Below are 16,324 nucleotides of genomic sequence, written 5' to 3' on the forward strand. Positions count from 1 at the left end.
ATAAATTTCGTGGGAATATTTAATACCCCCGTGGTCGACAATGGGCTAACGTTCTTTTAGTTGATCCGAAGTTATATTCCTCGTTTTTGAAATTCGGTTTAATATTGCTATCCAACTGGGACTCTCACCACTAAATATGTAATTTTATCCAATTGATGAATCAATTTTCTAGAGATTGGTTGATTTTGAGTACTCTTTTTCATTGGTTTTTATAGAAAATAAAGTTTAAACAGAAAAGGATCCACAAGAAAAAAATAGTAAAGAGCCCTGGTCGTTTATGCTGGGCGTTGCCAGATGCTGCATTTTCGAACGTTCGCAGCCGAAAACGGTTAATGTTCGAATAATAGTATTTCCGCTTAAATTTGAATGTCAGCAGAAAAGATTAAAATATTAATCTACCGTTATTACCACTCAGCCTGTCGTATTATTTAAATCACTTTTTTATAACTTTAATTAGTTTGCTATTTAATATAAGAATAATTATAAAAGTACAGAAGAGGGCAATGATTTCATATTATTTTATCTCGTTTTAATTGCCTTGGTCGCTCATTGCTTAGGGGGAAAGTAGACTAGTAATGAATTCCAGGTCGTCTTTTTCAACTGTTGGTTAAAAATATCACAACATTTGCTCATTTAAAGGCCTTTTTCCATAATTTGCAGAGCGTCAATTTGTTTCTCTATCAATATGCAATAGTTTGTATTTAAAATAAGTTTATAAAGAACTGCCTGAAATGTAATAATGGCTACAAAGGCAAGGCCAAACCCAGTTTAAAATATACGCGCCCATTGGCTGTGCTCTTCTGTCGCCCGCTTGGCATGCGACCGGCTGCTGCCGCACCAAGTTCGAATTTTCGAACACGCCGACAGCTGTTCGAGACCTATAAAAGCTTGACGCCAAATTTTGCGCCCTCTGATAATACGCTCTCTGCTCGAGAGTAGCACTACCACTGGCCAGCTCCACCACCAATCGTGGCCCCCAGAAACGAAACGCTGTTGATTTTTGGCGCGCAATTTTGTCAAACTGCAGAAATTCAAGCTGCCATTCGATAGCATACAATTTTATTTGTTTTTTTGCTGTGTGTTCGCTCAGTGAGTGTGTGTTTGTGCGAGGTTAATTGCAGGGCGCATTTGAAATATTGATGGGACAAGTGCAGCGACAAAGGGCTCAATAATTCAGTAGACGTTCAGTGCGAGACTTTCGCCCCCCTGTTTTAATTCTGTCGCAAAAGAAACGCAAACAAAAACAAAAATAAAAACAAAAACAGGAACAGTAACGGGAGCTACAATCGAAAAACAAAGTCCAGGATGAGCATGTAAATGCAATTGGAGGCGATGGCATCGAGCAGCAACAAGCCCAAATACAGGTCCCAGAGCGCGGCCGGCACGCAACTCCGTTGGCTGGACTGCCTCATCCAGCTGTGCTTGTTTACCCGAGGTAAGTGTGGATAGGGGAATAGGGATAGGGGAATTCCCGCAGTCACCGACCGCCACCAAACCCCTTTATGTAGATGACCGCACAGCCCTTGCACGCGCGTGGGGGTATTCCATTCGGGAATATGCGGCGAATGCGTAATTTATGGCACTGCTCCCATTGCAGTCCCTTCAACCCACCACCCACCCAACCCTCTGGGCCCGCCGTCTTGCCATAATGCTACTCAACGAAATTAAAACTGAAAGAAAGAGCCCCATACCGCCTGCTGCTTGAGCGGCAGTGGCAGTGGCAGAGGCAGAGGCAGCCGCGTTAATGTGTAAAATGCACAGCCCCAAGACCCTCGAAGAGCTGCAGCAGCAAAAGTTTATGCTATTTTATTGAGTATTCTCGGAAAACTGTTGCCTGTTCGCCACACAATCCTCCTGCCCAACACCCCCTTCTGCAAGCAACCAAAAGAAAAAAAATTGCAACAAAATACCAAGGGGGAAAATGCTTCAAAGATAAATCCACGCTAAGTGGAAAACGTATGAAAACAAAAACGAAACTTTTCCTGTCGACGCAACAGCAAATTGCAATTATCCAGACCGAAAAGTGTCAAGACTATAAGCCGACTTGTGAGTGGCCAAAAGGCCAGCGATACCCTTGGTCTAGGGATCCCCCCTCCCCACCCTTAGGTCAAGCATGGGCTGAGAAAAAATGTGCGAGGGTTTGGCGGTGAAGTTGGTGCTGGGGGGAAAGAGCTTCCTTTCTAGTTGGAAAAGTTAATCAAAATTGTTGGAATTTCTTGAATTTTTTACTCGCTTGGCTGCAGTGCAAGTCCAGTAAAAGAGAACTCATCTTAACTTGTATTGAATGTACGAGGCAAATAGCCTTGAAAATGTCTGCAAATGCAAATGCAAATAAATACGACATAAAAAACAAAAAGAAACAAAACAAAAAAAACACCCAAACCCTCTTGGTCATGATAATCCCTTCCAGCACCAGCAGCAGCTAGCAGCATTCGTGTCGTATTTCTGCCGTTTGATTGTTTTGCCATTCACGTGTTTAACTGCCTGTGCGGGTGCTATAGCCACAGATAGTAGCTGTCTTACAGTTATCTCCATGGGATTTACCCTTCGGCGTGGCAACACCTGCCCCACCATACCCCACCTGCCCCAACTGGTGGCATTCCATAAATAGACACAAATCGCAGTTGGGAAATCTCATCACTCCGCTTAAGCGTGCCATAATGAAAGCGCCAGACAACAGGCAGACTCCCTTTCGGCCAGTGGACGGTGGACAGTGCGTTCAATGCACTGAGAGAAATTCACCACTCGATAGCCAGAGACATTCCGGTGAGTGGCAACGGTAGATACAACTTTCTGTCAGTGCTGCTGTTGCTGTGGCTATTTTCATGGATTGGTTACTGACTCACGTGGCAGCACCGACTGGCGCTGGGGGCTGGGGGGTGCAACCTGTCTTAACTGGATTACAAACGGACTACCCGGGGGGCGGTGGGGGGTCTGTCACAAAAAGGGTGAATCCTGCACCTTGCTCAATATGGCGACACTAATCCCTCATCTACTTCTCAGTGCCCAGCCCCCCTGGCAACCTGCTTGCCGCTGCGCACAGCTGATTAGATGGCGGCACTCAGCGGCAGTGGCCGTGGCAGTGGCAGTGGCAGTGACACTCCATTTACCTGTCATTCGCAAGCAGCCCAGCACCAGCCCCTGCGTCACTTCCAGCCAACCCACACGGTAAACTGCTGAAAGGGCCATGCGGTTGACAGCCCCCGCGTGCGTCTTATGAAGTTGCATTACGCATTTGCCTGAGACTGACTGAGTGCTTGCGTCTGTTGGCCACGTCACAGAGAGACTGCTCAGGGGCTGAAGGTCTCTTATGCATCCGTTACCCAATTATATAAAAGAACTCAAGAGCTTTCCACTTCCATCCCCACACCGCCCATCTTGGCTACAGCATGGCCCTGATGAATGCCACTGTCTCTGGTCTAATGAGAAGTGTCAACAACAATGTGAATAATATGAATACATTCATAAAGTTTGTGCGCTTGGCGAAAATGCCGTATCATAATTCCCGTGCTTCCCTTCCATTCCGTTCTTTCGTCTTAAGTGTTTTGTGAAAAGGTAAAAAAAACATCAAGGGAACTGCTGGCTTATGGCTACCTTTGATACCCTTTCACAGAAGTTGTTACTCTGGTAGCTAGGGGATCTGAGCTGTTTACTTTGGCGGGATCTGTGGAAAATAACTTTACACATTTTACTCAGTTTTGGTTTGGCATTAGAAGTAGTCGAAAATGCTTGGTTTTCTGTGTGTTTGTGTGGCAAGTATCTGTTCAAATCATAATGTGCTCTTCCAGGCTGCTAAGCTGAGTAAAATAAAGGCATACAAAACTTTTAACTGTAGATGGAACAGAGATGACCATTGCCCTTTATGCCACACAAATTATCTTGATATTGGACGGGCAGTGAAAGATTCAACTGGGAAGAAAATAAGCGAGAGGCAGAAATAAGAGGAAAAAATAGTTTAAACATCAAAGAGGGAAGTCCATCTTCCAGCCATCTTCAAGGCATGATTAAAGCCCCAATTACAGACCCATCACTGGTAGATAGATACCCCCCACTGAGCATAATTAATAAATTCCAATGAGAGATTAAACGTACATCCCAATCCCATATGGATTATTGTTCGACCGCAACTCAATCGAACTCAAAAGAACTAAAGAAATTTCTTGTTCATTCTTTCGGTGTGGGTGTTGGTGTGGGTGTTGGTGTGGGTGTGCCGCGTGGGTGCTTACTGAATATCGAATGCCAAGAAAAATGAGCGAATATAAATGAAAATATAGCACTGGCTGGTTTGACTTAGGGGCTCCAGGGTACCGGAGGCACTACTTGGCATGTTTATAAACATTGGACGAGCGCCCAAGAAAGTTTGTTGTTTTGTTTTGTTTTTTTTTGTTGTTGTGTGTGAAAACAAACAATAAACAATTTGAATTGAAGGATAAATGGAAAGCTTAATACCCTTTCCAGCAGTGGGCTACCAAAAATGTTTAAATATGTATTTGTATTTGTAGACTTATTCTCTGCTGCTTGACAGTTAGCTCAATCCCCATGGAGCAACGACACAAATCTTTAAGACATCAAGGCATCTGTGTAAACTTTCAATAATCTATATCCTTTAATCGATTTCCGTTTGTGGAAAGTTGACTAAGTCACAAATCAAATCAATTCACCGCTCAAATCTTTCAGTTTTTCCCACTGGGAGGTCAGAGTATATGGCGTATAAGTACAGTGGCAGTATCTACTACAGTATCTTCAACAATTTGGCACATTTAAACACACACCCACACACATACACACACCCGTTTCAGATATTCAATTGCGAAGCTTTTTCCGATCCCCTTCTTCGTTTCGTTTTGTTTCGTTTGCCCTAAAGGCAGCATCTGGCTGCTGTCGCTGTTGCAATTTTTCCAAATTTGTCAACTTTTGTGGTCGACACACCCCCTCCCCACCCCCCCGTTGCCTGCCCCTCAATCTGCTGGCCCTTTGTACTTCCTCCAGCTGTCCTTCAAGGACGCGCATGCATATGAAATATGTCGACTTTATTTTGTTTTAACGTAACAAACAACAAACACAAAAAAAAAATAGCCAAAAATAATAATACATGTCCAAGCTGAATAGACTGGCTGATACTCCGTACAAGCAGCAGTTCATGATAATGTTGATTGATTTAATTTAATTTAATTTAATTTGGAAGCAATTAAACAGAATAGGCGAAATTTGTTTTGAATTCTCGGGCATTTTCTTTAGCACTTTTCGCTTGTGCATCGGTTATCGTGGAATAAATCTCGGCACAATGGGTGCGGCTGGCAGCAAGTATTGTGCCTCAGATAGTTGGAATGAAATGAAAAGAGCTCATTTATACTATTTATCAGTAAAAAGGAGTTGATTTAATGCAGCTCAAGTCTTGAAAAAAGTGAAAATAGCTTTGAATTAATTTTAGAATTACGCTCTTATTTGTTTTCAAGCTAAAGAAATATTACAAATTACCCATTAGAGGGTTTCCGCTTAATTTTGATAAATCTAAAATATATTTAATTCATAAAAATGTATCGTATTAAAATGTCGATCCTTTAGTTTCGCACCCCCCGGCTCTTCTCCATTGAATGTTTGCCACTGCTGGTGCGGGTCTGGTGCTGCGGTTTGTGTGCGTGCTGCCCCCCGCCCCACCCCCCCCCCCCGAGCCCGTGCCCGTTGCCAAGAAGCATACTGCAAATGAAACAAAACGCATATTAAAAATAATTATGTCCAAAGGATTCTCGATAAAACGGGGCACTGCCCCACAGCGGTGCTCCCTGTCGTGTGGGGGGAGTGGGGATAAGCCCTAATCCTTTACATGCACCCGCACAGGCAACTCCAGCGCTAGCGCTCGCCGGTGGAAATGAAGCGCGGGGCAAATGTAAAGGTACAGGTACAGGCAAAGGCAAAGGCCACAGGCCACACATGAACAGCGTCACGCAATCGAGTCGGGAATTGCCCTTGATGATGATGATGATGCCCCAAAAGGTCTCGCCACTCAATTCCGCCCCACATGCAATAACATGCAATTACAGGCCATATCGGCTAAGTGCAACATCTCACTTTACCCCGCTTTATACACATTTGGCCACCCACTTTAATTGGCTTTCAATTTGAGTGATCATTAGCTTGGGCCAGCATTTATTTTTCGTCTTTGCAACAGTTTAAAGTTCACAAAAATGATTTTCAAATTCAGGTGCATGCAATTCCAGCAAATAAATTTCAAATTGTATTCAAATCGAGCATTCCTTGCAGGTTTTCTATGGTTTTTGAATTATTTATTATTATTACTATTTATTTAATTATTAAATTCCAAGTGTCTGCGTTTTGATACGCGTAGATCTTTTAGTAGAGGAATAGCTGAATGCTTAAAGTCCTCTCAACTTCTTCCTCTGGGAATACTCACTGTAAGCTCGTTTGTGCCATTTTTTCACTCTGCCTCTGGGCAAACATTAACACCCTTTGATTGAAACAGAATTCAGTGTACACTGTACTGTACGTGCGGGGATAGGCACTTGCTCATATTTTCATGGGACACAATCAACAGCGTGAAGTTGCAACACGAGACTATTTTTTCCCCCACTTTAATGCTAAATTTTTGCAATTTTTTTGGATTCAATTCTGACGAACGAGCAAAAGGTACGCTGCGGAAATTAATTAAATATATATTCAATTGAATTGCATCATTTATCATAATCTTTAATTCGGTTAATGAGCACAGCTCAAGGATCAAAGCAGTCGTTGGAGTTGTAGGAGAAAAATTGTGCATGCAAAGTGGGGGGAGAGTGCCAACAAATCTTGGTTGAACGTAAGAAAGATTCGCTCAAGATGTGAAGCCTCATCCATCAGCATTTGCTGCTTTGATTTTCTATGGGATTTGCTTTGAGTGCCTTTTACTTACTTGGCCCTTACATGATTAGTTGCTCGGGAAAGCTGAACCCTGAGGGTTCTTAATTATTTAAAGTGTCGAAAAGTCCGCTTCAAGTTGCTGCATCTCTTCTTCTCTTGTCTCTTGTCTCGTGTCTCGTTTCTTTTGTAATTTCATTAGTGCTGACAACATGCTCGTTGTTCCTCCTCCTTTATACGATTATCCTTGCGCTAGAAAATTGAAAGTCAACTTGAGCACCAACTCAACTCGACGCTGCCACTCCCACGCCCACTCCCACTCCCACACCCTGAAGCGCATTGAATACTAATGCAAAGTGACAACCGCCCCCCCGGTGTACGCCCCCTGAAATACACCCACCATATATGTACGAGTATGTATGTACAATGAGGGTTCTTCGGAAGAAGCATCGCTGGTAGCGTTTTTGCTGTGAAAGTTCATTAAAAACCCATTGAGAATTGTCTGTGGAACGTGTGAAATTTTCAGATGGATTACTGACACCCCCTGGTGCAAGCCTTTCTGCTGCTGCTGCTTCTGCTGCCACACCCCAGAAAAAACATTCCAAAAATATCCCAAATATATGCATACATATGTACAGCCCAAAAGTAAAATTAAATATGAAATGTTTTGACATTTCTCTAATGACCAAAGTGCGGTCGCAGTCACAGGCCACGCCGTAGGTACCGTACCTGGCGGTGCCAGGTAGCCACTGCGGCTAATCACTTTTATTGGTTTACTGGTGCTGGTGCTGCTACTGGTACTCCTATCCAAAGAACCAGCAGCAGAAGCCAGGGATAAGTGGGACAGGATAAGTGGAAGCTCTAATTGAAATCGTCCATCAGGGGAATTTCTCCCTCCCGCTTGGGGATTAAACTTGTAAGCTGCTCAATGGATAATTACCCAAATGGCTGCTCAGAACTACCATCCTAACGATGTCCTCGTCCACATCCACGTACTCAACCTTCTTCGCTCCCCAAAACAGTTTTGCGTCCATTCAAGTCGAGACTGGGCTCCAAGGACCGCATTGAAATGCAAGAAAATATGTTTCAGCTGTCCAGCAGCTGTCTCCGGGAACTTGTGTGGCGTTGTTTCTTTGTTGGCATTTCAGTGACGGATTTTTGCCATATCCAATCGGAAAATACTCTGTGAAAATGCAATCGCTTTGAGAATTAGTTTTTGTTTTTATTTTAATTAAATTTTGTTGTGTGTGCTGTACACAGTACACTGCCTCATTCAAGTAGATTTATGCAGTCAAATTTTAGAGAGCATCTCTGCAGTCACAAATCCCAAATCCCACACCCAGTCCCAGTCTCAGTTCCTGTACCATTTCTGCACTTAAAAATTGCTCACCTAAGCTGTGCAATTCCAAAAATGTTTCACATTTTGCCAGGCCAAAAAATAAACTCAAAAAAATGGATCTTTGTGTTCGCAGTAGTTTTACCCACAAAATGAAAAACGCACAAAGCCAACAGCCACAACAGCAGGAGCTTCGTCAACACAGGAGGCAACACAGCATTGGGGGGGAGTACCAGCTGAACCAACAAGTTGAGCTGCAGATGGTGAATGGTGCCACAGATACATACGCATCTGCATAGAGTACCTACAGAGCTGCATCATGGCCACCATAAATTCATGCAGGTTTTTTTTTTTGTAGAAAATTTCCATTTCCATTTTTGGGCTGCATTTGATTATGGCTATTACTATTACTATTGCTTTCTTGTTTGCATTTGAATATTGAATTTATATGTCTGCTGGAACATTTTCATTTTTGACATTTGATTTTCCCCTTCCTGTTTATTTTTCCCATTCAATTTTTCATCGGGCCATACAGTTTTTGTATTTTTTGGCCGCGCACTGGCTGCGAATAGGGTGTCATAGACTTAAATGTTCGTTAGAGTCTTGACAGGGGGGGACAATTGACGACCTTTAAATGCACTTTAAGATAATAAGCGACAGCAACACAGCAGCAAAACAGCTGGGAACTAGGGGTAAATCCCTTTTTAAATAACATTAGAACAATTTTTAGTTAAAAACGTTATAAAATTACGCTTAAAAAAAAAAAGCCCCCAATAATATTACGATATCAATATAGCAAATCAAAAGCAGAACAGTTTCTAAATATAAACTAATTAATACCAACAAAATTTAATTCCTATGCACATATATAAAAAATTAATATTACTGAATTATCCATTTATTTTAATCGAAAATGGAAAGTACATTGAACATTGTAAACTTTAATTTGAAAAAATATATAAATAAATGTACCTAGATTTATGTTTAATACATATTATGCTATAATTATGGCTGCATACAAGTGTAAAAAGTTTTAACATCGCAGATTATCATCGTGTACAAGCTATGCCCCTCCCTACAGTTCCGCTATTATCTGCAGGAGCCCCCATTGATCTGTTGTGCTTGAATGTAAACAAATATTTGGCCATCATCATCAATCAGTGGGCTGGACATGAACTGTGCCCCCGCCACAGCCCACCGCCTGCTCCCATCAATTTCCATTTAGACAAATGCAAAAGGTAAAAGCGGTGCGGGGCGGGGCGTGGGGGCTGTACAGTCGTTTGTTTGTTTGAGTTATGCATATCGGGTGGAAAGGTAAACATGCGAAATATGCTGGCCATCCCAGGGACCCTTTCTCTCTCCTTGTCTGGGAGCCCCGAGGCATCACATAAACCGAACCTCTAATTTACATATTAAAGCAACAGACAAAACGGTAGAGAAGATGGACAAATTAGAAGCCAAAAGTCAAAAGTTTAGCCCATAATTATGACCATGAGGTAGTATGGTATGATGGGCGAGAATGGGCCTCGGCATGGTTTATTTACATGCTTTGAATTCAATTTGACGACTCTGATAATCTACGCAGAGAGTGGGGACACACAGACGGACAGCACGGCACGGCACCAGAACCAAAACAAAACGAGACAAAGCCAGACAAAAGAAACCGGGGCAACCGCAGCCAATGGAAAAGGTATAAAGGGATGTCGAACAAAGGTCCAAAACAAAGCAGAAACCAAACTAACGCACCACCACCCCCGTCATTATCAAACCCAGCTCCTACCCCTCCCCATCCGCCGTCCATGTCAAACCACCGACAAATCCTCACTATGGATTGTCTCTGGTCAAAGTTTATCAAAAGTTACCACTGCACTCGGCCGCGCTCGGATTTCCTTGGACTACGCGCCCGCCACGATGCCCATTGAATCTGAATCTGGATCTGGATTCAAGTCTGATTGCAGGGCACTAAAGGGTATCTTCGCTAAGTGGGACTCCAGCGAGAACAGGAGAAAGCATTCGTTACTAAAAGCAGTCGCATTATTACAACTTAGCGAGGACTCAGCCATAATCACTCGCTGTGAAACACTCGTTATTAAAGAACTCGCCTTGAAAACAACCAATTTGAAAGCACCTGTTATGAAAGCACTCGTTATGTAAGCACTCGCTGTGAAAGCACTCGTTAATAAAGCACTCGCTGTGAATGCAATCGCAATCGAACAACAGCGAGATCGAAAAAACATTGAGTAAGTTACGTGTAAATAAAAAGGAGTATGGAAACTCTTTAAGAGGGAGCGCCAACTGGCTAGGAATTTATAATTTTCTATAGATAACTTGTAAAGAAAGAGTGTACGGAAATATGGCTAGTTTTAATACGACGAAAGTACTGGTTATTCGGGCTGCAGTGAATCCCTCAATGATCCAATTATCAGCCAAGCGAGTAAAGCAAAAGAGTTGCCCAAAGTGAGAACAGTGGAAGCAGCCAAAGCTAGAGAGCATTCGCATAACGATGTTGGGTACTTCCCAGCTCCATGGGTGACGCAACAAAGAAATCTCTTGACAAACTTTTTGTGGTCGAAACCCAAGAAATATGCTCAAAGGATATGTGGTGAGTGGCTCGAGGGGGCCAGAGTATATATATGTGTGTGTGTGTGTGGAATAGAGGCATCAATCGTGCATGATCTGTCACTGGGCCAATCATGGTAATTGGCACTTGGCCAGTGAGTAGAACGAAAACCTTGAAGAGTATTCGAAAATCGTAGCGTGCCTGGAGCAACCACTGGAGGAACTTGCCTCCCTTCCTGATTTCGATATCTCTTTTCAAATTACGGTTTTGTTTTTTTTTTTTACTTTCAAGGTTGCCCCTTTAAGTTCCCACCTCGTTGGCTTTGGCGTTGGCTTTGGCTGCGTGCTCGTCCCAAAATCATAAAATTAAATATTCACATTGTGGGCATGGGGAATCGTGGTATTGGGTATGGAATTGGAATTGGGCATGGTGCTGCTGCTCCTACCCTTGGGTCGTGTTCTGCAATTGACTTAATATCCTTTGGGCAAACAATCAGGACACAGGACAGACGACGGGAAAAACAACAAAAGGCAGCTAATAAAATGGGGTAAGAAGGCGGAAGAATCCGCAAAAAAAAAGAAAACGCGAAATAATCGTACACACACACACATACACACACACACACTTACCGGAGACAGGAGACAGGATAGGGGCTACCGTTCGCTCAGTGATTTGGTGGGGGGAGGAGTAGAAAGGGTAGGGTTGACTAGCCTACAGTTGGCGGCTGATTTGCAACGCATTGTTGCACGCCCCCTTGGAAATGATGGCCGCTCATTGCCTTCTGGCTGCTTCTGCTGCCTTCTTCGAGTGTCTTTCAATTCGTTCAGCACCCTCAAACATCAAATGGTTCCTTAATGGGTTCTGTTTCTTATTTAGGTTGTGCCCCTTACCCCTAATTTCCGCTGCTACCCTCAGCTTACGGCTTCATCTGCCTCTGTTCTGGCAGGTTTCATCTGAAACTTTCTTTTCTATCATCACATTTTTCAGCCTCACACTCCCAGTTTTTCAGTGTGTCTTTCGTTGCTGATATTTATTCTGCTTCTTCAGCTCCTCCATCTCCTTTTTGCTCCTTCCTTTCCCATCATTTCTTTCAATTTGCTTCGAATGCTCTTCCTTTTTCTCCTACTCTGCGCTTCATTTCTTTCAATTTGCTTCGAATGCTCCTCGGTCTTTTTCTACTCTTCTCAGCCATTCCTTTCCATTTGCTACTTCTTCTCCGCCTACTCCTACTCCTACTCTTCTCTTCTCATATATTTTCATTTGCCTATTCTGCTTCTACTTGTTCTCTTACATTTCCTTTTTATTGCATTGCATTTTTAGCTTTTTTCTCTGGCATTTTTCGCTGATCCTTTAGCTTGTATTTTGCGTTAATTTTTCTTGTGAACTGATCTCTTGGCTGCTGCCTTAGCTCCTTCTTAATACCTTCTTCTAGTGCCTATCCTTATTATTATTATTTTTAGTTGCTTTTTAATTTTTTGTTCGATTTTTCTACGTTTTCTTGGGATTCTTTCATTTTTTTTAATGTAATTTTTAATCTGACGAGTTTTTACCTTCAAGGTCATTTTCCTAAACATTTTCTGGTTTAGCTTATCCCTAGTTTTTCTGATATTCAGTTGATCTTTAATCTTACTTATTGCTTTGCTCCTTCCTCGTCTGCTTCTGCTTCTACTTCTCTTTTCCTGCTCCATACTTCTCCTGCCCTCCCATTTCCATCCTTCTGTTTCTGCTACTTCATTTGATGCGTGCAATTATGGCGTCTTTTTCATTCTTTCCTTCCAAATGGCCAATCCATGGGCTACGACACGACACGACAGCATCGACACATCTTGCCTGAACCAGCTCCAGCTGCTTCTCTTGCTTTTATTTCAATGGCACTTTCATTGCTGAAGCGCCCCGCTAAGTATACTATAGAAATTTCGATAGCTTTTCTTATGCTTTTCTTTGCCATTTCCACTTTCATGCTTTTGCTCAACTTCTTTTGTTTTAGTTGGAGCTGGCAGCGGTGCTGGCACGGCATGTGTATTGAGATGAATGATGGTAAATTATGAAAAGAAATGAGAATGCGAACATTTACTGCTCCGTTTATTGTTGTGCATTTGCTTGGAAATTGTAGTGGAGAGCCACATCTGTGTGCGTGAGTGTGTGTGTGGGTGTGGGTGAAAACCAATAATAAATTCCCACTTCAATCTTTGGACCTACTTTTTTATGGGAAGCTGTAGGTAAAGTTGGTTTTCGTTTTGCTTTCCAAATATTTGCAAAGGCAAAAAAGCAACAAACTTTAGCACAACAAAAGTGCAAAGTGAAAGTAAATATGGAACATAAACAGAAGCCAAAAGGTGTAAATAACGCAGCAAAAGCGATGAGAATTAAGGTAAATATATTTTCCGCAAACTGATAATAAACTGAACTTAAAAAAGCTGAAAGAAAGACCAATGATCAGCTAGGGCTGTGACCCATTAAGGCGCATCATTGTAATATTTTTCTAAATGAAGGAAACTTAAATAAATAAATAAATTATAAACTAAATATCGGATATATAAAAAAATGAGTGAGGCTCTATCCCAGAGCCCATAGTGAATCCAAAATAACTTAAAGTCTTTATGGGAAATATCTTTACAAATTTCGTTGTACCCACTTCAAATTTTCGTTTGTCAACTCCACTTTCTTCATTGACTTGGCTTTCTTTTGCTAAGTTGCGGCCTTTTTTTCTGGCGGTGTCCTTGTTCTCGTTTTTTAATTGCCACTTACGCGTTCTGGATTAGACCAAAGCCCCATCAAAAGCTCTTACCCCCACCCTCCTTCCGGCTGCCACTTCTGTCCTGCCTTTGCCTAATTTATATATACATATATATATATATATATATATATTTTTTTTTTGTGTTGTTTGGCAATGCCTTTTTTATCCCTTTGTCATTTTTGGAGCGTGGCATGGCGGAGAGGCTGCGACATAAATTAAAGTCAACTAATTGCGTATACGCCGCGTGTGCCTTAAGTGGGCTTTGGGCCCCAGGATAGCGCCAAGGACAGCAGTGCCCTGCGCTTCATTCCAAGTCCATGCTGATCCTGAATTACTGCTTACCGCTCTCCGCTCTCCCTCCATCTCTGCCGTCTGTCTGTGTACTTTGTGCTCCTCACTCCATTTCCCGATTTCGTTTTATGATGCCGAAATTCTCGCGAATCCTTCTGAGGATTTGTGCGACCATGATTTGGTAGTGTGCAGTGTCATTAAAATTTAATTAAATGCCCTGAGCATTCACATAAGGAAAGCACACAGGACACAGGACACAAGACACAGGACACAAGACACAGTATACAGTACACAGGAAAGGACACTGATGACGCCACATCAGCATCATCATCATCATCATCATCCTCAGAGAGGCAACAACATCAAATGAAATTTGTTTCGTCTTCGAGCATGTAATAATTTATAACAGGATGAACTTGTCACCTCCTGCTACATCCCACCACTCCACGCAAGGCACACGCATGGAAATTAACTGTTATTTTGCGAACTGGCAAGAGAGGGAGAGAGCGAGAGGGACTAGACCCAAAGTGTAGCCAGTAAAATTAGTCTGCAGTTTTTTTTTGGAGGGAAAACTCCAAGCTTCAAGGTTCTAGCGCTCCCATTTTGTTGGGGGAATAAAAATGACAATATCTCACAATTCGCATCGCGTCTCTTTTGTCGTACTTCCCTGGGGGAATTTAAATTCAAAATAGAAAACCACCACAAAACAAAAAAAATATTAAAAAATTTTAACTTACGTGTTACCTGAATCTTTAACTAATTTACATGCACATGAGAAGCCTGTGTGAGAAGTCAAAGCCATAAGACTACCCTCTGTTGTCTGTCTAAATAAATTAATTTGTGCAATAAATTCAGGTTCTAAACAGAGCACTCGGCAAACAGCCATAGAACCTTATCATTTACGTATACTTTATGCAATAAACAATAGTCAACGAGAAGGAACGTGTGAGTCGCTTCTGGGGACGCGACTCTACTTATACCCGTACTCAGTCAGTATATACATTTTTGAGCTTATGATTTTTTAGAATTTTAGAAAAAAAAAAATTTTACATTTTACATTTTTTTGCTACATCTGATATCTACATCTACATATACAATGTCTATTCTACATCTAACATGTAGATTGTACATGTTCCACTCATATTCTACATCTCCTCCGCTAGGGGTTGCTCGCGCACTGAACGCGGCAGAGTGTGCGAGCGAGAAGGAAAATGAGTTGTGTTGTTGTTTGCCGGAGGGGGCAGGGGAAGAAACTGAAAATTAATTTCTTTATTCTGGCTATAATTATGATTATGATATATAATTATGATTCGGCAATCTGGTAGATATGGGCATTCTCTACGATACTGCGGTTTTAGTTTTATCGTATCTTTAAAACTGTGCCTGCCACAGATTTTCGTCCTTTGAGTGGGCGGAAGGGGGCGGGGCGAAATTTTGAAATACACTTGTAGCAGTGTGATATCACATGAGTCTGGAAACCAAATTTGGTTTCTCTAGCTCTTATAGTCTCTGAGATCCAGGCGCTCATCAAGACGGACGGACGGACAGACGGACAGACGGACGGACAGACGGACATGGCTATATAGACTCGGCTATTGATGCTGATCAAGAATATATATACTTTATGGGGTGGGAAACGTTTCCTTCTCTGAGTTGCACACATCCACTTTTACCACAAATCTAATATACCCCTTAACTCTTTTTTGAGTACGGGTATAAAAACCATCCATGGGCAAACGTATTTGGGGGATCTCTAGGTATCGCGCATCAACATAATCTAGCGATCTGTTCTGATACGTTCTGATCAGCGGCCCTGAAATATTTCCTGTATAGCTTGCAGCTCCCTCCGCATTTTTTAGGCATTTCACAGCACAAAAATTAATTTCAATCGGTTGGCAGTCGCACTATGCGAGTATTAGTCTTATTTCATAGAGCAACACTCGTACCCTTTACATTTGATTTGATTAGTATATGGATATTTGCTCTTGCATGATACTATCTGAAATTCATTTCCTTGTGCACTTTTATTTTCCCTTGCATTTACTTGGCTGAATTATTTTTTATTTTCTTGCCCAATTCAGTCACTGGTCGTGAAGGCTCCCCACATACCCCGGAGGCAGTCACAAGGGCAAGCGATGCAAAGAAAAAAAATCATCATTATCGTCATTGTCATCGTCATCAGCCAGGCTTGATAATGATAACAATAACAAAATAAGCGCAGCGACAATGCCTGTCCGGGTAAGGGGCTGTGGCTGATGTGGGGGCAGGGGCAGGAGCAGGGAGAGAGAAAGTGGGTGGTGTGGGGTGGAAATATATAAAGATTGTTGCCATATTGCTATCATTTGCACACAATCAGCTGCGGCGGGCTCAGCGTCAGCGTCAACGGGATGCGTAACGAGGAGTGGAAGATAAGTGTACACAAAGAAGAAGGGGGAAAAGTGGCAAGAGGAGGAGGAAAAGAGGCAAGAGATGGAGGAAAGAGGCAAGAGGAGGAAGACAAGTCGCAAAAGGAGGAGGAAAGGACGCAAGAGAAGGAGGAAAAGAGGCA

The 16,324-nt window shown here is 42.4% G+C and overlaps 1 protein-coding gene across 1 annotated transcript in view; it reads left to right on the forward strand.

Annotated features, from left to right (window-relative positions):
* Positions 1-929: 929 nt before the first annotated feature.
* Positions 930-16,324, forward strand: part of LOC111066238 — a 46,539-nt gene continuing 31,144 nt past the window's right edge. The window contains exon 1 of the mRNA XM_022354685.2: positions 930-1,435. Coding sequence (XP_022210377.2) covers positions 1,318-1,435 — 118 coding nt within the window. The 5' untranslated portion in view covers positions 930-1,317. The remainder of the gene's footprint in view (positions 1,436-16,324) is intronic.

The sequence above is a fragment of the Drosophila obscura genome, unplaced genomic scaffold (genome assembly GCF_018151105.1).
Source record: "Drosophila obscura isolate BZ-5 IFL unplaced genomic scaffold, ASM1815110v1 contig_165, whole genome shotgun sequence".
NCBI lineage: Eukaryota > Metazoa > Arthropoda > Insecta > Diptera > Drosophilidae > Drosophila > Drosophila obscura.